Source organism: Taudactylus pleione, unplaced genomic scaffold, assembly GCF_031769625.1.
Source record: "Taudactylus pleione unplaced genomic scaffold, aTauple2 ptg000225l, whole genome shotgun sequence".
Lineage (NCBI taxonomy): Eukaryota > Metazoa > Chordata > Amphibia > Anura > Myobatrachidae > Taudactylus > Taudactylus pleione.
In genome coordinates, this window is record NW_028284627.1 from 13227066 (window position 1) to 13250169 (window position 23104).

Sequence of the window (23104 nt, forward strand, 5' to 3'; positions counted from 1 at the left end):
AAATACATAAGCATAAACTTCAGCTTTAGCAATGTGTTGCGTCCAAAATTATGAGAGATCCCAAAAAGAGTTCCCAAAAAATACCTAGAGCGAACACAATTATATTGATATTCAATGAGCCTTGGACATTCATTTGTCAATCCAGATTCCTATTTTGCAGTAAGATATCTACAGCGGGTATGAGAATGAAAAATGGGTATCAAGAAAATTAGGAGTAAATGTTAGAATGTGAGATAAGTGCAAATTTCAAAGCATTAAGCCCTGTATGCCTCACATATGAAAGCTACATTAGTGGCGCCTTGGGCTTCAGTGGCAGAGAAACAGGATCAAAAATGATCAACCCTAGAGGCATTTACCATTTTACCTCTGTGTGGAGGCGTGACTCAGCAAGTCAAACAGGTAAGGGGCCAGGGCAACACACACCACGCCAGGGGCCGAGCTATATGGCCGGTTCTAGACCAAATGGAGCCCAGGGTGACAATTTCCTTTGGCACCAAACCCCTCCCACCCCGAAAAAAAAGAAAGAAAATGAACATATCTCAGGTTAAAGCATAACGATATGTGGTCCAATATTAAATGTAAATATACATTACTGCTAGACAGATTGCTCTTTACTGTACATGTCATTTAATAAGATCATTTCATTCAAGTCCTCAACATTTCTGATGGTTACACTGTCAAAAGGGAAGAGAGAGAGGAAGATTTTAATTTTATTAATTATGTGATAGATAAGGTCAGTGGAAGCCATTTAGAAGGCAGGATTCACAAATGCGTAAATTATTTTTAGGGTTAGCTGCTTGCTTACACCACCATCTTCTAAAAGCACCGACCATCACGCTACAGGAGTTTACTTTATATATATATATACACAAAAAATAGTAGGCAGCTTTTTGTATAGGATAAATGGTGTTTAAATTAGTAAAGATAAAGTAGGAAAAAAAAAGGTTTTATCTCTCTCCCTTTTTTTATTGCCTACTGTACATGCTGCAGTGTTCTATTTTCCTCTTCCTCTTTTGTATTTTCTTCGGTTTTAGGCCCTCATTCAGAGCCGTACGCTCTGAGCAGAGCGCACGCTCTGAATGAGGGCCGGGCTCCATTTTCATGGAGCGTCCTCCTGGACGCTCGTATAGCTGTGGGTCACCACCCACAGGCTATACGAGCGTGCTTTGTGATGGCCGCAATGGTCGAGACCATCGCGACCATCGAGATTGCGAGTCGGAGCCTGCGGTTGAGGTTTTCAACCGCAAGCTCCGGAGTGATTTTGGCTCTATCAGAGCCAAAATCACTCCCACTGACATCACTAGTGATGTCAGTGGGCCGGCTTCTGACGGGAGGCGTTCCCGTGGGAACGCCCCCGTCAGGGAGGCACGCCCACCAAAGGGGGCGTGCTGTCAATCAACATTGACAGCACGCCCCCTTTGATCGGACACAACGAGCGAAGGACTTTCCTTCGCTCGTTGCGTCTGGCGCATGCGCACGACGGAGCTCCCTCCGTCGTGCGCATGCTCAGTGCATAACATCGACCCACTTGCGAGCGGACAGCCGCTCGCGAGTGGGTCTGAATCAGGCCCTTAGACTTCTACTCCCTTTTCTCCTTTTCTTCTCCAGGCAGCTTGTAGGCTGGGCAGCAGATTCCTCTTTGTTCTTGCTCATCTCTCTTTAATCATGTACTCTTTTGGGGAGAAGACGTAGTGACCCTGTGATATCATGTCTCAGTTCCCCTATAAACATGTGCCTGGCACCTAATGCCAAAGTAAGAGGGGGGAGTAGGACACGAAATGGTGCACTGCACGCTTATGATCTATAGTGGTGGGCACACTAGCACTATCCTGGCCTGGAGCAGCACTAGTGCCGGCGCCAGGGAATCGCACCCTGAGAAACAGCACACCTCCCTTCCTACAGCCCTGCCTAGGCAGCATCTGAATCTAGCGCGGCCCAGGCCAAAGGTACAGCCGGCAGCTGGGAGCAAAGCAGCGCCCAGGGCAGGCAACAGAAATTTTGGGGCACTGCACATTCATGTTCTTGGGGCTTCCTATCCCCTCCCAGTAGGTACATGCAGGTTGGCCATTGGCTCATCCCCAACTGTCTCTCCAGGCTCATCAACACCTGGGTCTCTCAACCCCCCCATGTCTCTCAAGCCTCATCCTCGCCTGTGTTGCACCAGCCTCAACCCTTGTCTCTCCAACACCATCCAAGTGTCTCCAGCCTCTTCTCTCCATCTCCAGACATCTACTCATCTCCTCTGTGTCTCTCAGCTTCATTCTCCACCTGTCTCTCAGCTTCATTCCCCGACGTCTCTCAACTAGATCCCCCCACCCTGTGTCTCTCAGCTTCATCCACTCCATTGTGTCTCGCAGCCTCATCCCCTCCCTGTGTCTCTCAGATTCATTCCCAGACAGTGTCTCTCAGCTTCATTTCCCAGACCCTGTGTCCCTCAGAAGTAAACCCAGACCATGTCTCTCGGCCTCCAACCCAGACCTTGTGTCTCTCAGCTCCAGACCCTGTGTTTCTCAGCTCCAAACCCAGCCCGTGTTTCTCAGCTCCAAAACCAGCCCGTGTCACACAACCCCCAGCACTGTGTCTCACAACCTCCAGCAACTGTGTCTCTACTCCACTGTGTTTCTCAGCCTCATCCCCTCCATGTGTCTTTCAGCTTCATTCCCCAGACCCTGTGTCTCTCATTTAATGATGTGTACCCAGCACAATCTTGTTAGTAGAATTAAAGACACACCAGCGCAAAAACTAGAGTATGGGAATAAATTAATAAAAATTGTCCAATAAAAATAATTCAAAAAAATTGTTCATATTAAAAAGTCCTTAATGGAGGAAGGTATAATAAAATTCCCAGGTATAATTGTTCCGTGGATCAATCTACAGATTTCCCTTACGACAAATGTGGAAACATGGAAGATAGAAAGAGAAGATCCACTATAGTGTATTACCATTTATTATGGATAAAATTTCACATAAAACAATCTATAAAAACACCAGACATTTAATAAAATAAATGGCGTACCAGATGGTGTGGGTGTAAACGTACTACACCTACAAACACTTTGTTGGAAGTCCGATACTTCCTGGGATCAGGAGTCCACCGTCCTTCCACTGTTCAGAGGTGCCTGGTCACACTCCCACCCTTCAGGGTCTCTGCCTTATTCCAACACCAAAGCATTTCAACTGCTACTGAGTCTTTTTCAAGGTGTATTGTACTGGTGACCTGCATACCTATTTATACCCTCCTTGTGATCCTCATTGGTTGCAGAAAAAGGATATGTACTCCCCTCTTTCATACATAAATCCTTACACAGATAGACATAACATCCTATTATACATAAAATAACATACACAGCAAGAGTTACATTTTAAAATTATATTTCAACGGAGTTCCTCGTTGTAGTGGAACGCAAAAACGTCCTTACTTCCGGTCCGGTGGTGACACGCAAGCGTCACTTCCGGCCGGACCTGAGTATAGGCATCAGATAGTGTGGACTGGAGCAATAACTCTCCTCAGCACGAAGAGTCAATGCCCCCGGAGTGCTAATCGGAGGACACTGCACTCCTTGTTGTCCCTGGAGAATACTTAGAGACAGAAGCGGGAGATCGCTTCCGCGTCCTGGCTTCACTTCCGGTCTGGTGGTGACACGCAAACGTCACTTCCGTCCAGACCGGAGTTAGCTAAAAGTATAAACATTTATTTAAACATACCTCCCAGGTTGATGATTAATGCCACCCTACCCTCAGGTGTTATTGACTTTCATACGAACACCAGTCTTGTGATTGTGATGATTTTAACCAATTAGTGACAGAACGCCACCCGATAGAAAGGAGAAATTCTAATAGAAATCACTTTGATAACTATAAACCAAGAAGAGTGAGCTTGATAGGGAATTCCCGAAAAAAGCCTGGACTAGGTATAATGGACAAAATAGAACATATAGAGATAGAAAGTTTTCTAGACCACAGAAGTATAATAGACGTAGTTAGAGAAGTCCTTCTAGGGAATCCCTTTATATTAAGGATGAATGGCACATCAATGATGAAAGAAGAGGAAGCCCCCTGCCCATCAGAAACAGATTCCAAACAATGAATGAGGACATTTTTAGGTATGAGCAGGAGGAGAAACAATTGGAACTAAAGAAGGGACCTCGCACCAATAGATCCACACGGGGGTGTCGAGGGGGGGAAAACACACAAAAATTGCTAACAAATAAACCTGCAATAGAAGCAAATAAAAGGGATGATGTAGATTCAGAACATCTAAAGGATACCAAAATATTCAATTTGAGCAAACATGAACTTACAAAAGAAGAACATTCCATCTTAACCAAAAGAATTGAGAAGAACCTAAAAACCCTTTTATTTAAGTATAAAGCTCTTGGAACCCTTTCAGATAATGAGACAAAATACATGATTAATCCCTCACTTGCAATACCAGTTTTTTATATCCTTCCCAAGATACACAAGTATATTAAAAACCCGCCAATTGTAGCTGGAACAGACTCCATTACAGCTAATCTTTCACATTTTGTAGATCATTATCTACAACCAGAAGTTCACAAATTGAAATCATATATAAAAGTCACCTCGGATATTTTACATAAAATTAATGGGCTAAAATGGGAAGATGATTATATATTAGTCACTGCTGACGTTAAAAGTTTGTATACGATTATAGAACATACTAAAGGCCTAGAAGCAATCAATCATTTCTTGAGAGAGGGAGGAATACAGGAAGACAAGATTCAATTTCTTGCGGAGAGTATAGAATGTATTCTCCATAATAATTTTTTCTGGTATGCAGAGAAATATTATATGCAGATCAGAGGGACTGCTATGGGCACCCGTTTTGCGCCCTCGTACGCTAATTTGTTCATGGGTTTCTGGGAGGAAACTGTTTTTTGGAATAATAATCATTCTGGACAATATCATTCAATGGTATAGATTCATTGATGATATCTGGTTTATATGGAAAGGGGTGGAAACCCAACTAGAGGAATTTAAAACCACTTTAAATAATAACACATTCAATATAGAACTTACTTATTATTCAAGTAATATTGAAGTTCATTTTTTAGATCTGACTTTCTACATAGAAATGAACACGTTACAAACATGTAATTTTTGCAAACCAACAGACTGCAATGCCTATATAGACATGAAAAGCAACCACCATCCTACTTGGTTGAAAAACATTCCTAAGGGACAAGTTAAGCATATACGAAGAAATTGTTCAGATCTAAAAGTATTTAAAGAACAAGTGAAAACATATGAGAGATTTGTTTCAAAAGGATATTCACAGAAAGAAATAGATGATCAGATTCATTATATGACGGTTCAAAATAGAGAAGACCTTCTAAAACCAAGGGTTGATCAGGACTGTGGGGGTCATTCAGACCAGCTCGCGAGCGCAGGACGCTTGCAAGTGGGTCGATGGTTCCGAATTGCGCATGACGGAGGGAGCTCCGTCGTGCGCATGCGCGAGACCCGAATAACGACGGCCAAGCCGTCGTTATGGGTCTCGCACCAAAGGGGGCGTGCTGTCGATGGTGAGTGACAGCACGCCCCCTTTGGTGGGCGTGCCGGGGGCGTGGCTGCCAGACGGAGGTGTTCCCATGGGAACGCCTACCGTCTGAGTCCGGCCCCACTGACATCACTAGTGATGTCAGTGGGAGTGATTTTGGCTCTGATAGAGCCAAAATCACTCCAGGGCTTGCGGTCACCGAGACCCTACCGCAGGGTCTCGTCGCAAGCCCGATGGTCGCGATGGTCTTGACCATCGCGACCATCATGGACGCTCGCTATAGCTGTGGGTGGTAACCCACAGCTATGTGAGCGTCCATGAGGCCGCTCCAAGTTGAGGGAGGAGGGCCCTGATTCAGAGCGAGCGCTCTGGTCAGAGCGCCGGCTCTGAATCAGGCCCAGTGTTCCTGAAGATTTCTCACTACCCTTTATTACTTCCTTCAATGTACAACATAGAGAAGTAGAAAAAATCGTCAGAAAACACTGGAATCTCCTAACTAGAGGCCCTGTCCTAAACTGGTCCTACCTTCCAGACCAAAATTTATTTATAGGAAAGCTCCCACTAATCAGGAATATGGTTGTCAAAAGTGCTATTCCATCAAAAAGAACAGGCAGAATTAAGACTAAAGGTTTCCCCCGATGTGGAACATGCCTAGTATGTAGAACGTTTACGAGACAAATTGCAAAAATAGAAGCTTTTAAATCTATTAAAACTTGGCAAACATATCCAATATCAGATTTTATTACATGTAACAGTAAAAACTGTGTGTATTTAATTGAATGTATGTGCAACCTTCAATATATTGGACGTACCACCCGATCCCTGAAGGATAAATAGGCGGAGCATAAAAGGAATGTAAAGAAAGGTTTTGATGAACATTCCTTATCGTCTCACTTCAAAGAAAAGCATAATTGCTCTGTAAATAGTATAACACAAATTATTGGGCTAAAACAAGTGGGTGGTCATTGGAGAAAAAATAGAGATTTAGAAACATGTTTAGCTCGTTCAGAGATGAAGTATATTTTTGATTTACAGACCCTCACACCTAATGATCTTAACGTTGACTTTGAGTTGAAAAGGTTTTTTATAAGGTATCAATTCTTAAGGGTTTTATATATTTTTATATTCAGACTCTGTTATATGGAATATTTATTCTCTTTTAGACTGGAAGATGTATTATATATGTTGTTTTTTTACTGGGTTCTATATGTTTATTTTTCCATTATGATATTCCTTATTAAGTTCTTTCCCTTATCCAATATGGTGTTAAAACTGTCTCACCTAACCGGAAGTGATGTGTGCAAACTTCCTTTTAAATATCCAATATCACGGGGTTAATACTAAAGAATAGGAACTGAAACATGATGTCAATAACACCTGAGGGTAGGGTGGCATTAATCATCAACCCGGGAGGTATGTTTAAATAAATGTTTATACTTTTAGCTAATTCCGGTCTGGACGGAAGTGACGTTTGCGTGTCACCGCCAGACTGGAAGTGAAGCCAGGACGCGGAAGCGATCTCCCGCTTCTATCTCTAAGTATTCTCCAGGGACAACAAGGAGTGCAGTGTCCTCCGATTAGCACTCCGGGGGCAATGACTCTTCGTGCTGAGGAGAGTTATTGCTCCAGTCCACACTATCTGATGCCTATACTCAGGTCCAGCCAGAAGTGACGCTTGCGTGTCACCACCGGACCGGAAGTAAGGACGTTTTTGCGTTCCACCACAACGAGGAACTCCGTTGAAATATGATTTTAAAATGTAACTCTTGCTGTGTATGTTATTTTTATGTATATTAGGATGTTATGTCTATCTGTGAAAGGATTTATGTATGAAAGAGGGGAGTACATATCCTTTTTCTGCAACCAATGAGGATCACAAGGAGGGTATAAATAGGTATACAGGTCACCAGTACAATACACCTTGAAAAAGACTCAGTAGCAGTTGAAATGCGTTGGTGTTGGAATAAGGCAGAGACCCAGAAGGGTGGGAGTGTGACCAGGCACCTCTGAACAGTGGAAGGACAGTGGACTCCTGATCCCAGGAAGTATCGGACTTCCAACAAAGTGTTTGTAGGTGTAGTACGTTTACACCCACACCATCTGGTATGCCTTTTATTTTATCAAATGTCTGGTGTTTTTATAGATTGTTTTATGTGAAATTTTATCCATAATAAATGGTAATACACTATAGTGGATCTTCTCTTTCTATCTTCCATGTTTCCACTATTTATCATAAGAGAAATCTGAAGATTGATCCATGATCAATAACCTGGGAATTTTATTATACCCTCCTCCATTAAGGACTTTTTAATATGAACTATTTTTTTAAATTATTTTTATTGTAGAATTTTTATTAATTTATTCCCATACTATTTTGCGCTGGTGTGCCTTCTCTTTTAATTCTACATTTCCTATTGGGGTCTATATAGAGAAAACCCCTAGACACGTATAGCTGCATACAGTGAAGCGCAGGTTTCTAAAAACCTTTTTTCCACATACGATCTTGTTAGTGATGCATCCCGATGGATGCATTTGGCAGCATGGCCCTCACTAATGCTGTCGCCCGTCAGACCTGCATGCAGGTCCGATGGGTGATGTAGCTGAAGATGCGCGGAAGCGCGCATCGTCAGTGACCTTGAGGGTATACACTAGACAATGTGCCCTATATGTCGTCCGATCCGGCCCGTGTTTCACAACCTCCAGCGAGTCTCACAACCTCCAGCCCCTTTGTCTCACAACCTCCAGGCCATGTCTCACAACCCCCAGGCCCTGTGTCTCACAACCGCCAGGCCCTGTGTCTAACAACCCTCAGCCCGTGTCTCACAACCCCAGGCCCCCCCAACAAGCACCCGAACTGTGTCTCCCCAGCATCACCTGAACCCTGGCTCTCCTCCTCAGCCAACACTTACCTGCTGCCTGCTGTGCTGTTCATCTTCTCTGGCAGTTCTGGCCTGGCGCGTCTCTGACCCAGCGGCAGAAAACCTTTATGGCTGTTGGCCTCGCTCCGACTCACTCTGACTGTCTGTGTCTCTGTGCCCTGCAGATTATTGATTCCTGAGGGGCTGGGGCCCAGTACAAGTGTCGCCTTTGTACCCCCGTTGCCGGGCCTGGCAGTGCCCTCAAAGCTACGGCGCTCCAGGCGACGGCCCTGTCAACCTGTGCCTTGAGCTGTCCCTGTCAGCCTGTGCCTTGAGCCGTCCTTGCCGACTTAAGCTCAGATTCTCCTGCTCCGGGGAATAATAATAATAATAATAATAAAGGAAAACCATGTCAAACCATTGATGGCTGCTAACCATCCCTATGTCTCATTCACATGAAGGTATGCATTTCTCAGACACTCTGCTTAATTTATTCAGTACACTATTGTTACACTATAAGGAGCCAGCAAGTAAGAAGGGACAACAAACCAAACTATTAAATATTTGAAAAGGGTATATATACTAATATAATAAGAATGTTGTGTCTGTCTGTTTGTTCCAAGTTAGCACAAAACCTACTGGACCGATTTCCATGCTTCATTATGTAGTGGAAGCTCCTAGAAATAACCTGCACTTTGTTTCATCTTGATCCGTCAAGGTAAAGCTGACCAATAATAAAAAAAAAATTATCGACATCATCAATGCATGATAGGTGTGGCACCATGCAAGCGGCCGGTGAGGGAGAGGGGGAAAGGTGCTTTGAGCCTGCGTTCACTTGAATAGGATAGGCTACATAGCAGCCTGCGCAGGGCACACAGTGACATTGGTGTAAGCGCTGCTGCCACCAGTCTAAATAGCACTGCTGGTCACGTTGGCCACTACCACGACAGGTTGTGACATCATCAAAGGTCCTTTAGCCCACTTGGATCTAGCATCTACCCTATATAAAGCAATACAATAAGAACACCTCAAATAAGAAATATTTTGGCAGAAGCAATTTTATCATGGGTGTAGCCGCAGGCAACAGCTAGTGTATATCATACTTGCCAACCCTCCCTGAATGTCAGGGAGACTCCCTAAAATAGTAGCAATCTCCCTGACTCCCTGAAGAGTCTATGAATCTCCATGATTGTGCCTTATCCCCAATTATGTAGCCGTCATATACTTTGAAGAAAAAAAATTCTGAGATATATACATTCTGCATTAGTTATAAGGAACAATGATCCCTATGGCTACATGCATTTTCAAATAACGTTTCTCTTGCCCACTTAGGAGCATATTCAATTAGGTGCGAAAAGTCAGTTTCTGCGGAAAAGTATCGCCGGTGACGTCATTTCGTCAGGTGAAAAGTTATCCCTGTATTCAATTCCAAAGTCTTTTCGCCGATGTAGAAAGTCAATGCATTGGAATGGGCAAAAAAGTTTTGCCTATGAATAGGTGTCGAAAAAAAGTGCAAAATTGGGGTTTTGGGGTGCAAACGACCGGAAACCACCCTGCACCCTTGGGACAGTCCCCCAAAGGTAAACTGTGTCAAAAAAAAGTTTAAAAAAATACTTAAGAACACCCCAAAAGAGCACTTTCATTTTGGGGGTGAAAAATAGCAAAGTTGGGGGACAAACTTAAAAACTACCGAAATAGACTGCAGGGGGGTCCCCAAGGATGCCCCAGGTTTTTTTAAGTTTGCAGGTACTTGCGGCAGGTGGATTTTTTACGTTTTTTAAAACTTCACTTTAGCAACTTTAAAATATGCTAGCACCCATTTTCATGTACCCCAAATTTGCTGGGACTACTTATTTTCTGAAAAAAAACCTGCTAAATGCTATTCTTCACCACTTGTGCAAAGACCCTAATTAGCAGCTATTGAGACCATTTAAGTACTCCAAATACCTTCAGCATGCTTATTCGGGGGTATCTATAGTGATCCCCAATGTCAGTGCATCTTTTGGGGGGTGTCAGGTTGATTTCCCCAAATCTGACAGGACTTTTCGCCAGGTCCGAATTCGCTAGGCCCCATTTTCGACAATTTGTAATTGAATACGGGGAAAAGCAGGGACGAGCGCGATACTTTTTCGCATGGAAATCCAGCGATGTCGACGAAAAGTCCTTGACTTTTTGCACCTAATTGACTATGGCCCTTATATGGAACCACTTGTAAGTAAAACACAATACATAACCAAGCCCTGAAAAGTATCACTGTACTGTCATCTGCAAGCAGGTCTTACTGAGCAATGGCAACATATATATATATATATATATATATATATATACATATATACACAGTCAGGTGCATAAATATTGGGACATTGACAGAATTTTCATATTTTGGCCTCTATTCACCACCACAATGGCTTTGAAATGAAACAACAAGATGTGCTTTAACTGCAGACTTTCAGATTTAATTTGAGGGTAATTACATCCAGATCAGATGAACGGTGTAGGAATTACAATGGTTTCTATATGTGCCTCCCACTTTTTAAGGGGCCAAAAGTAATGGGACAAACTAAACAATCCTAAATCTAACTTTCACTTTTTAATACTTTGTTGCAAATCCTTTGCAGGCAATTACAGTCTGAAGTCTGGAACGCATAGACATCACCAGACGCTGGGTTTCATCCCTGGTGATGCTCTGCCAGGCCCCTACTGCAAATGTCTTCAGTTCCTGCTTGTTCTTGGAGAATTTTCCCTTCAGTTTTGTCTTCATCAAGAGAAATGCATGCTCAATCGGATTCAGGTCAGGAGATTGACTTGGCCATTGCATAACATTCCACTTTTTAGCCTTAAAAAACTCTTTGGTTGCTTTTGCAGTATGCTTCAGGTCATTGTCCATCTGCACTGTGAAGCGCCGTCCAATGAGTTCTGAAGCATTTGACTGAATATGAGCATATAATATTGCCTGAAACACTTCAGAATTCATTCTGCTGCTTTTGTCAGCAGTCACATCATCAATAAATACAAGGGAACCAGTTCCATTGGCAGCCATACATGTACACGCCATGACACTACCACCACCATGCTTCACTGATGAGGTTTTATGTTTTGGATCATGAGCAGTTCTTTTCCTTCTCCATACTCTTCTCTTCCCATCACTCTGGTACAAGTTGATCTTTGTCTCATCTGTCCATAGGATGTTGTTCCAGAACTGTAATGGCTTTTTTAGATGTTGTTTGGCAAACTCTAATCTGGTCTTCCTGTTTTTGTGGCTCACCAATGGTTTGCATCTTGTGGTGAACCCTCTATATTCACTGTTGTGAAGTCTTCTCTTGATTGTTGACTTTGACACATATACACCTACCTCCTGGAGAGTGTTCTTGATTTGGCCAACTGTTGTGAAGGGGTTTTTCTTCACCAGGGAAATAATTCTTCTGTCATCCACCACAGTTGTTTTCCGTGGTCTTCCAGGTCTTTTGGTGTTGCTGAGCTCCCCAGTACGTTCTTTCTTTTTAAGAAAGTTCCAAACAGTTGATTTGGCCACACCTAATGTTTTTGCTACCTCTCTGATGGGTTTGTTTTGATTTTTCAGCCTAATGATGGCTTGCTTCACTGATAGTGACAGCTCTTTGGATCTCATATTGAGAGTCGACAGCAACTGATTCCAAATGCAAATGTCACGCCTAGAATCAACTCCAGACCTTTTACCTGCTTAATTGGTAATGAAATAATGAGGGAATAGCCCACACCTGTCCATGAAATAACTTTTGAGTTGATAGTCCCATTACTTTTGGCCCCTTAAAAAGTGGGAGGCACATACACAAACCGCTGTAATTCCTACACCATTCACCTGATTTGGATGTAATTACCCTCAAATTAAATCTGAAAGTCTGCAGTTAAAGCACATCTTGTTTGTTTCATTTCAAAGCCATTGTGGTGGTGAATAGAGGCCAAAATATGAAAATTCTGTCAATGTCCCAATATTTATGCACCTGACTGTATGTATATATATATATATATATATATATATATATATATACACTGCTTTGGGGCTCATTTACATGTAGATGCAAGTCAATTTTATGATGCGTCAATTTTACTACACGTCCACTTTAATGCTGTTTTCACAATCTCCTTGAAATCCTTTTTCAACAGTAGGAAAGTATGGTGTGTATATATACAGTCATTGCCTTTTGAAAAAACCCCTATAAGAGGGGAGAAACGCGTCAATGTGCAATTATTCCACCTTTGCACTTTATTTGTGGAGCCGTCATTGGCGAATTTGTGACACCAGAATCCGCATACCTAATACTGCGGAGATCCACTGACGGCTATTGCCGAGACTGTCTGTGCGGACTATCACCCCTGCCACCGCTGGACCTCATACAGAGGTAGACTGCCCAGCTATCACTCCCTGTGCTCCGGTAGGAGTTGCTGAGGTGCGGACAGCTCACCGCCTGTATGACTCCCTTGCTTGCGAGTTTTCGGAGCTACACCTCGTCCCACAGTTAGCCTCCGGAGCGGCGCTGGTACAGGGACAAATACCACACTTACATTCTTGATCTGCCTGGGAGCCGTAGGAGCGGCTGGTTACAGGGAAGACTTTTTATCATTGAACCCACCGGGACAGGTGAGATATTGCATTGCGGATTTGGTCTGGAGACCCTCCGCCATTATATTCACCTTATCAAGTTTTTCTACTCCCAACGGGGTGCTGCCGCACCTTTTATACAGGTTCTTCTAGAGTGACTATATCTAACAAGATCGTTATCGCTCAAGTTGCTATTGTGAATGCATGCTGAGCACCATCAAGCCTCTATAGAGAGGACACAATATCTACTCTTTTTTCCTACATTACATTAGAGACAGTATGTGTTTTAGACCATTAGTGCAAGCACCTACTTAAAACCTTTTTTCCACATGTGCAATGTTTATATATGTTTTTAGAGTTGAACTGCAGTTAATTTTTTCATGTGTTTAATAAAACATTATATATTTCATATTTCACAGCCTATGTTTTATATATATATATATATATATATATATATATATATATATATATATATATATATGGATTAGCGCAGACACCGAATTTGTATTTTTGTTTCTTTTTGAGGGTAATTTGCAGATATCCCTCTGGTTGTCAGCAGCAAGTCTCTATATTAGACAGCACCCGAGCGAGCAGCGCACCATTTTTTTCTTTTCATATATATCATACTTACCTACTTTTGAAAAAGCATTGCAGGGAGATTGTGAAACCCCTATGTGCGCACAGCGCACGTTAAAGTGGGCGTGTACTGCTACATCTGAGAGGCGCGTCACGAGTCCCAAAGCAGTAAGATCTACTTGTTGATGAAAACACACTGATACTTTTCAGAAAATGCATTGTAGCCATAGGGATCATTGTGCCTTATAACCAGGAGCATATCAATAATGGGTGCAGGGTGTGAGGTACACACAGGCTCCCGAGTCCAGGGGGAGTCCGCACTGCACCCATATTATCTAAAACTCACCTCTCCGAAGTCCCGCGTTGGTTGTCTCAGCGCTGCTCAAAACGCCGGAAATGGCAGCCACGGCCATATTTTTCGTCGTTTTGCGCATGCGCAGTGTAGAAATTGCTATCTGCGCATGCGCAGTAGACTCTGGGCACACTCTAGTGCCCAGAGTCTACTGATGCTGTGGAGGCCGGCCATCCACGTCAGTCAGCTGCCAGGGATAGAAGAGGGGGCTCTCGGACCAGGAATGCACACAGGCTCCCTCCTGGGATGTAGTCCAGAAGCCGATGGTCTAAATCCCGACCGCCGGCTTCCAGACACTGTAATCCCGGCGTGGTAGTAATGACAGACGTTGAAAACTCGACGCCTGTCATTAACCAGATGCCGGAAGACCGACACCCGGCATACCGAACGAAGGTAAGGGGGGGGGAGGGTTAGGTTTAGGGCTCCCGGGGGAACTTAGGGTTAGGCACCCCCCCGGGAGGGTTAGTCTAGGGGAAGGGGGGGTTAGGCACCCCTGGGGGGAGGTTAGGGTTAGGCACCCCCTGGGAGACTTAGGCTTAGGCAGCGAGGAAAGGGGGGTTAGGTTTAGGCACTTACAAGGGGGATTAGGGTTAGGCACTTGGGGGGGAGGTTAGGGTTAGGCACCCTTAAGGGAGGGTTAGGGCAGGGAATTAGGTTAGCGATACTTACCTTAGGACGATCGGGATTTTCACCCTTGCCGGGCAGCCGCTGTCGGGATTTGAACTGCCGCCCATGCGTCCGGCGGTAATAATTACCGCACCCCCCCTCCTCTCTTAAGAAATCCCTGCTTATAACCAATGCAGGGAAATTATACTAATGATCCCATTTGAAAAAAAAAAACAACATATATATATATATGTTTTTGTTTATATAACAGCTTCATAATGGGAGTGAGAGTAGAGACAGATCATATCACTACAATCATGTTCTTCACCTCTGACACGTCACAAACTGCTGCTGTCTGTATGGGAACTTAGTAGGAACCTCCCCCTCCCCGTGACGCACGCAGTCACCCTCCTGTTACTATGAAGCGCCTCAGTCACTAGTTACCTGCCTGTGACGTCATTACAAGGTGGAGGAGCACGCCTGCTGCCTGCGTGGAGCATGAACTGGAACGAGTTGAACGACCTCAGAATCTCGCATGCGCACTGAGCGACCGCCGCGAGCATTCTGTCCGGGCGCGCGCACGTAGACAGGGCCCCATTGGCTCAAACTCCTGAGTACGCCGGCGTGTCCTGGTTGGCAAGTCCCCGCATGGTGCGACTGCGCATGCGCGAAGTGGTTGGCAGCTGACCTGGTGGTTGCCAGCGCGCATGGGCACGGTGACGCGATCGGTAGAGACTGAGAGCACAGTACAGCGGTTGCGCAGAGTGACAGCGGCCGGTCTCCGGTGAGCGACTTGGGGCAGAGCGGTAGAGAGGAGCGCGAGTCCTCAGGGCCGGAGGAACGGATCGGGAGCGAAGATGCTCAACATGTGGAAAGTGCGGGAGCTGGTGGACAAGGCGTAAGTTATACCAGGGTTAGAGGGTGCTCCTGGGCACTGCCAGCGGCTGCACCGCTCCTGCTACATGCTGGGCCTTGCAGGTGTCATTCACTGGCACCCAGAGTATCGTTATCCTTCTTTATTTCCTATCTGTGCCCATTATTACACCTGCACCTCTCCTATAGGCCAGTAAGTATATGTGTGTGTATGTGTATATATATATATATATATATATATATATATATATATATATATATATAGTGTGCTCTCTTTTCATTTTAATTCTGTTTATAGTTTCAAATTTGCCTTTTACCCCAGCTACCAGTAAAGGGCGAGCTGGCGCTCAGATGGAGGGCAAATATACTATACTATACACACACTGTACTAGGCCACCCACTGCACTAATGATGGTTAATTTCTTGAATCATGGTATCATCCAGTGACCTATTTGAATCATGTGTATGGCTAATAGGTTCTTCCACTACAGGTTTTTCTATTAATTTCTCTGTCACAAGTCTTGTGGCTTTAGTCACTTATTTCCCTTTACCCAGACAAATCTGCTTAATCACCATGGAATGTGCTTCATTAATCCCTGTGAAGGTGAAGTACCTTTGAAATAACAAAACAAGTGTTTGGCCTTTATCGGCTAAATTTCTCAGATATTACTCTAATACCAATTGCTGTTTTGTTTTCTAGTTTCAGAAGCAATTGACCTCACCTATGTAACATGAACATACATGCCCCTTTTTATCACTAAATTCAGTGGCTTTGTCTGTATTGTATAACTGTGGGAGACAGTGGTCTGTACCTGATTGGCGACCATGTTCTGCGGGCCAGTAAAGGAAAGCATTGTATTCAGTTATAGGTGGGCTTGTATTGCATTGTAGAACCTGTTTGGCAGGTTGGTAAGGAGGGAAGATCATTTGTTTTTGTGTAAAGTTACAGACTGCTGGTGTTTTGAATCTTTTACTTTAGAAAACTGACCAAACTACTGATGTGTCCATATACACTTATGGTGCCTACACACAAAGCGATGTGCTCATGTTCCCACGATGTGTACTATTTCCCCCTAAACTCTCCCCGGGAGCTCCCTGGCAGTCTTGGGCACAATTTGGTCTGAAAAAGTTGCCAATTTAACACCCGATCTATCGTGCCTCCTAAACTATCCAGTGCATCGTGACTTGAGATTATCAGATCTGCCCTACAGCACGGCAGATCTGAAGATGCGATGTGCGACCTACGGGGACTTTCATCGCATCGTGATTTGGGCATATTCAACACGATCTGTCATTCCGATGCATCGGAATCGGTCAGATCTGGTAAAATATCGCCATGTGTGTAGGCACCTTTATTCTCAAGTCACACCAAATAGACCCATTTGGTGCTCCAAGAAAAGTGTGACAAAGCTGCACCATGCATCTTCTTCGCTCAATAAATTGAATCAATTTGCCTTTTTTCACACTGCTAATGTGACAGGAGCAAGAGGTGCCTTATACACTACTAGTGCATTTGTGTGCTAAATCTGTGCGAAAAAATATGCTTACATACATAGTGAACCATAAGGTCACTTTAAGAAAATAAATCTGAGTCACACGCTAACCGTATGCAGTGCCGATGCTATAAGTACTGGGCACGTGTCTGAGTTGCTCTGCACATGCATCCCAATTGTTACCGCACAGAGGTGCAGAACGAATTTGGGAGGAAGGAGTGTGACTCTTAGTGGGAGGTAATGGGGGTGGTTAGGCAGACACAGGCGTATAGCTGACTGTGGCTACGTCCAAAGCCTCTCACTCAGGAGTTCGTGTTCAGATTGAAAAACTGCACCTGCCATAAAGACGCACCGAGATTGATTTCCACAGAGGCAAGGTGCTGAAGTGGGCATCTCAGTATTGAAGCGATAGGGCCATGGCATAAGCATGTAGACCTGTAAGCCCTGGGTGTGTGACTTTCGATGGGACTTAGTAACATTTACAAACATGAATATTTTAGTTTGCTGGGACAGAAGGCATTTGGATTTGTTTTGTGCACAAACCTTTTCTGGAGCTTTTAAATCCTCTTCTGCCTGATTGCATAAAACCACACGTTTCACTTACTAAACAGATTACATGTAAGTCATGTGTAGATAGAGGAGAAAGAACTGTAAACACCATATATAGGGGGCAGTGGCTGTGACATTGGCATCAGAATGGCAGCATTTTGCCAACACCAAAATCACCAATTCTCCTTCACACCCTAAAGAGGTGCGTTGGAACATTGGTGATGTTGGGGATCTGTTTTTACAGTAAAATGTTCAGCCAAACATTGCAGGGAATGGGATATGGACCATAAAATCACCATGTCACTTTACCAAATTGTACTTCCTGTATGGGTTGTCATTGTCTGTGCCTGGAATATTGCTGGATAGGTGCCACACCACTCTTCCACAAAAAGGTACTGACACTTCATTCATTGTGGTTGGAAACCCTGTCCGAGGCCTTGTTACAGAGTATCCCATAAATCCTTGCCATAAATCCTTGATTGGGTTCAGATCTAGTGACTGAGTAGGGTGTGATGTAGTGTTCATTCTAACACCCTGCACCTGTCACAACCCGTGCAGTTCCACTTTCCTGCCTGGGGTGTCGCTCTGTGCGCTGGTGCCTCTAGCACACAATGGTCTGTATCTCAAGACTTTTGTTGCATCAGCTGAGTGTGCTAGAAACAACAGAGCAGAGAGCGACACCCCAGGCGGGAGAGCGGAACTGCATGTGGTGTGACAGGTGCAGGGTGATAGAATGAACACTGGTGATGTATGTATAATGTCAGACCACTGGGTGACCAAACGTGTTCTGTAGGCATCCAGGGTTGCACTCCTCTATTAGGAAATAAATGCTTTACCATAGTGTAAAGATGAGTACTTTGTACCATTTAACAGCATTTACTATTGGCTTTGCTATTAAATGGTATTAATGGCCGCACCAAAACAATGCCAGGAAAATGATCAAACTACATAAAAATATCCAGAACCCTTTCATACCCCTTTCACATCGCAAATGCCGGGTCGCACACAGGATTTGTATATGCGTCCATCCCGAGTGTGACCCGGCTGAGACTCCTTTCAGACCGGCGGCCCGACCCAGCATCACTGCTGAGCTGGTGCTTGGAGATGAGAGAATCTCCAAGCGCTGGCTCTTCCTATGCAGTGAACGGGACCTCACAATGTTTATTTTAAACTTTTTCTTCACTTTTTTGATTTTTTTTTTACTTTTTTTCACTTGCTTGAGTGCATACATTTAATCATTTTAATAGATTTAAATAAATATTACATTTTAAACTTTTGTTAGTCAGTGTGTATGTGCACTAATACCGACTTCTTTTTTAAAACTTCTTTGAAAACTGTGCTTGATGTGTATTTCCGTGGTTGCACCTCCTTATGAAATATAATAGCAAAGATATTTGAATTATTATCATATATTAGATACTAGGAGGAGTTATACTGACTGATTTTGGATTATAGATACATGAAATTCCAGTGCAGTGAGATACTTGCTTATCCTTCCCTTTTTATTTTCTAACCCTAATCTTCACCCTAACCCTCCCTCCTGTTGCCGACTGTCAGGGTAAGTGCCTAACCCTAACTGTCCCTCCTAGTGCCTGCCTTTAGCATTCCGGTAAGTCCTTAACCATCCCTCCTAGTGCCTAACCCTAACTGTCCCTCCTAGTGCCTGCCTTTAGCATTCCGCTAAGTCCTTAACCATCCCTCCTAGTGCCTAACCCTAACTGTCCCTCCTAGTGCCTGCCTTTAGCATTCCGCTAAGTCCTTAACCATCCCTCCTAGTGCCTAACCCTAACTGTCCCTCCTAGTGCCTGCCTTTAGCATTCCGCTAAGTCCTTAACCATCCCTCCTAGTGCCTAACCCTAACTGTCCCTCCTAGTGCCTGCCTTTAGCATTCCGCTAAGTCCTTAACCATCCCTCCTAGTGCCTAACCCTAACTGTCCCTCCTAGTGCCTGCCTTTAGCATTCCGCTAAGTCCTTAACCATCCCTCCTAGTGCCTAACCCTAACTGTCCCTCCTAGTGCCTGCCTTTAGCATTCCGCTAAGTCCTTAACCATCCCTCCTAGTGCCTAACCCTAACTGTCCCTCCTAGTGCCTGCCTTTAACATTCCGCTAAGTCCTTAACCATCCCTCCTAGTGCCTAACCCTAACTTTCCCTCCTAGTGTCTGCCTTTAACCCTCCGCTAAGTCCCTAACCATCCCTCCTAGTGCCTAACCCTAACTTTCCCTCCTAGTGTCTGCCTTTAACCCTCCGCTAAGTCCCTAACCATCCCTCCTAGTGCCTAACCCTAACCGTCCCTCCTAGTGCCTAACCCTAACTGTCCCTCCTAGAGCCTAACCCCAACTCTCCGGTAAGATCCTAACAACAAAAGACATGTTTGACCATTTTATTGTCGACCTTTTGTTCCTGTATATCTTCATCCATGTCAATCTTTTGTCCCGGTCGACCTATTGACTGTCTACCATGTGTTTATCTAGACATTGTCGACCTTTTTAATGTAAATCTATTGACTGGAACCCTACGCTGATAGCTTAGACACCAATGCTGGCGAACTATGAGCAAACTCAGCTGCTTTTGTCACTGAAGCAACTGGCAAATGCCTTAATTCCTATTCGACGGTCTACTCTTGCAGACATTCTTTCCACAATTGTAGGCAGCCAGGACATTCCAACCTTTTTCTACGTGACCTTGACCATGCTGCTATGTGTTATGCTTTATTAGCACATAACTGTCAGTATGTTTGGTGTCCCTCATTTATTAAGGTCTTTCCTATTTTATTTGTCTTGTACACTTAAAATCCACATTGGGGTTGACCATCGTCGATTAGCAACCATTGATGGTCTTATGGCGTTGGCAACTAGGTTTACCATTGATGAGAGATCACTTATGGTGTACATCAGTGGCGCAGCCTTGATGGCTAGTGCCAACCGCACACTGTGTAAACAATCAATGGCTCAAACATTTATAGTTTAAAATCATCAACCATCGATGGCAGGTCCATAAATGGACAACCCTCATACACGTGTTTATGCAGAAGAGCTGGTCATAGCATTCATAAATATGAAAGATTGAGAAGTTTTGCTTATGGAAAAGTTTCTCTCTCCTATGCACTTCAGATTACCTGTTTGTGTGGGGGGAACAGTGTGGGCGTAGATTTATATAAACTCTATTTATCAAAGCTGATGATGTTCAGCAGCTCTCACCAATAGATTTAAAACGGCAATAGGAATGAATGTTACACCAAGCTTGCTTATCATTCATTCCTATTGCCACTTTAAAACGGTTGACTGTTTTGACAAACCAGCATAGTAAATATACCCCTTGGTGTCTACAGATCCTCAGCATTGTGTGTCAGATTGTCTATTGACTTGAAAGTGGTAGAAGAGTTTGTGTATCCAGTGTCCATTGTGAGCCAAGCATTCATCATGGCTACCAAACAATTAGATCTGAGCATATCGGCCCTGCACAAATGATCTAATTACTCTGAACAATTGATAACAGATAAAACAGGTTGTGTTGGGATACATCACAACACAGGGTTACCTTGTATGTCAGACATATTTGTGCTCTTCAGTTTTGATGAGTAATTTTGAAAATTCAAATCCACGGACCCAAAATGATTACTCATTCGGGTTATTTATTGCTTGGGCTATGTGATAAATCCTGCTAGCTGATAAGAACTTATATGCTATATAAGTTCTTTACGTATACATTTCTGAGTGCCTTCTAAAGGGCAATTGTAAAGTGGACTTATTACATCTGTGATAATGTCCTCTGTCTATATAATCTGCATTCACCCTTTGCCTGGGAAAAAGTATTTGGGTCAGATGGTTGGCCTGTTCGTGCCTACAGCTGTACCCGAGCTCTGTCTACTAAACCTACTAATAACATTCATAAATATACAGTATGTAAAAGTTTAAGACATGCACACAATGTCAACATGCTATGTTGTATTATATGATCAAACTTTTCATGTCACTGCACCCTATAGTATCAGCATTTTTTTTCACGGCACCCCTACACCAAAAGTTTCTAATACCGCTTTTATACCTAAATTCCGGGTCTGACCCAGAAGTTGGAATAGGGTTCCAAACCGGATCAGACCCGGAATTTAGTCGGCGATGACCCAGGATATTCCCGTGTCGGCGCCGTTTACATCGGAGCCGGGTCCGGTGTGGAAGTGGATGCTTGGAGATCATCTCCAAGCGCCACTGAAGCAGGCCAATCATGCCGGCAAGCCACGCTCTCCAGGTCATCATGACCCGGATTGCGCCATTTACACTGCATGGTTTCCGGGACATTCCCGTGTTAAACTCTGCAAGTTACCTAGGTTGGATTGCCGAGTCACTTGACCTGGGAATCCAACCCTGTCCCCTTTTACAAGCTACCCGGGTTAACCCTGCAATAACCCGGGTTTTAGCTCTGGTGTAAAGGGGGTATTATTGAGAATTCAGCAAATCTAGTTAAATTAGGCAAATTGTGATACCTGTCATCCAGTTCTGTGATGGTAGACAGACGTGCGCTTCTGTTTGTCCACATTTTGTAATAGGCAAAACCATTGCTGGCAGTAGCCAATCACATTGGCCATAACTTTGATCTGGTCCTGGACCACCAATCCGTAACACTTATGCAATTGCCCCGCAACACCCAGTTTGGGAACCATGGTCTTATCTGTTCGTTAATGAAACATTGTTTGATATTGGATAAAGCCTGGTACACACTATACGATTTCTTGGACGATATTCCCGATTCCTACGGATCAGAACGACAGAGTCCAAATCGTGTAGTGTGTACCCATTATGTCGGCTGTTTGGCGCTCCCGTGGGGTCGTCAGCTACATCGTCGGGTCGTCCCTACATGCATCTCAACCTGACTATGTGACTGATGACCCAATGCAGGGGCTGACATATTGGGCGGTTGGGCACTGGATCGTCTAGTGCAGTGGTTCTCAAACTCGGTCCTCGGGACCCCACATAGGTCATGTTTTGCAGGTCACCCAGCAGGAGCATAGGTGTATTCATTACTCACTGACATGTTTTAAAAGATCCACAGGTGGAGCTAATTATTTCACTTGTGTTCCTGTGCGGAGACCTGGAAAACATGCAATGTTTGGGGTCCTGAGGACAGAGTTTGAGAACTTGTGGTCTAGTGTGTACCAGCCGCCTAATATGTCGGACCGTCAGCAGGGGAGGGGTTGACAGTCGAATTGCTGGGTACACATATCGTATAGTGTGCACCCAGCTTTAGTCTATATTATATATGAAACCTTCTTTTATCTTAATTCAGTTCCTTTTTTTTTAATTTTTACAGCATCCACTGTAAAAATAAATATTAATTGTAGTTGAATGGCTGAGATTGTCTTTGTAATGAGTTTTAGAAGCAGATTCTGACCATTTGGTAATCCTGCACTGTATTGCTCATATCTTTCTTGTCTGTCAGGATATTGGTATATGGTTATGTTTTGAAATAAAGTATCAATTTCACATTGACTATGAAACCTACTTTGCATACTATCTTCTGTCTGTGAAATGCACATATTGCTCTACGTTTGCACAGTTAGGAGTAGCACCCTGTCTTGCCACCTGTGACAATATCGATGAAGGGAGCAAACATTGTGATAACATCTCTCCAACCCGCTGTTGCAGTTGACCTTATGCCAACTTGCAGCAAGACCTGGCAGTATTTGTATTTATCCTTCAAAT

The 23104-nt window shown here is 43.9% G+C and overlaps 1 protein-coding gene across 3 annotated transcripts in view; it reads left to right on the top strand.

Moving 5' to 3' along the window:
* Nucleotides 1–15136: 15136 nt before the first annotated feature.
* CLINT1 (clathrin interactor 1) overlaps nt 15137–23104 on the top strand; it is a 98667-nt gene continuing 90699 nt past the window's right edge. For 2 of the 3 annotated variants that reach the window (XM_088478943.1, XM_088478945.1), the window contains exon 1: nt 15138–15390. In XM_088478943.1, the coding sequence (XP_088335069.1) occupies nt 15350–15390 (41 nt within the window). In that variant the 5' untranslated portion in view covers nt 15138–15349. Of the gene's footprint in view, nt 15391–23104 lie in introns of all 3 variants that reach the window. The other variant, XM_088478944.1, reaches the window with a different exon arrangement.